Here is a 336-nt window from a genome sequence, read left to right as displayed (position 1 = left end):
GGAAGGGCCTGATGAAGTGGAACAAGGCGCCGAGGAGGAGATCACTAGGCTAAAAGAGACCCTAGCAGCTACGACCCAAGAAATGGAACAAGGCAAGGTTGACTACGCTGATCTCTCCAACAAGCTACAATATGCAGAACAGCTCCTGGAAAGGGCAAAGGCCGACTTCAGAGACAAGAACGGCCGAATTAAAGCCCTTGAAACTCACCTGGATGACTCAAGAAATTAGATCAGTCGCCTAACTGATTTTTTTTTTTTTTTAACACAACAGCTGGACTACATCAAAGAGAAGTCCGACAGCATCAGAGAGGAACTCAGACATGCCTACGAGCTGCG

General features: G+C 47.6%; 1 protein-coding gene across 1 annotated transcript in view; it reads left to right on the top strand.

Annotated features, from left to right (window-relative positions):
* The first annotated feature begins 82 nt into the window (after positions 1-82).
* LOC107654783 (uncharacterized) overlaps positions 83-336 on the top strand; it is a 1,778-nt gene continuing 1,524 nt past the window's right edge. Inside the window, exon 1 of the mRNA XM_016442038.1 lies at positions 83-182. Within this exon, the coding sequence (XP_016297524.1) occupies positions 83-182 (100 nt within the window). The remainder of the gene's footprint in view (positions 183-336) is intronic.

This window comes from Sinocyclocheilus anshuiensis, unplaced genomic scaffold (assembly GCF_001515605.1).
Source record: "Sinocyclocheilus anshuiensis isolate Anshui unplaced genomic scaffold, SAMN03320099.WGS_v1.1 scaffold819, whole genome shotgun sequence".
NCBI classification, from domain to species: Eukaryota; Metazoa; Chordata; class Actinopteri; order Cypriniformes; family Cyprinidae; genus Sinocyclocheilus; species Sinocyclocheilus anshuiensis.
Note: the sequence above shows the minus strand (reverse complement) of the source record. Positions and strands in the feature narration are given on the sequence as shown.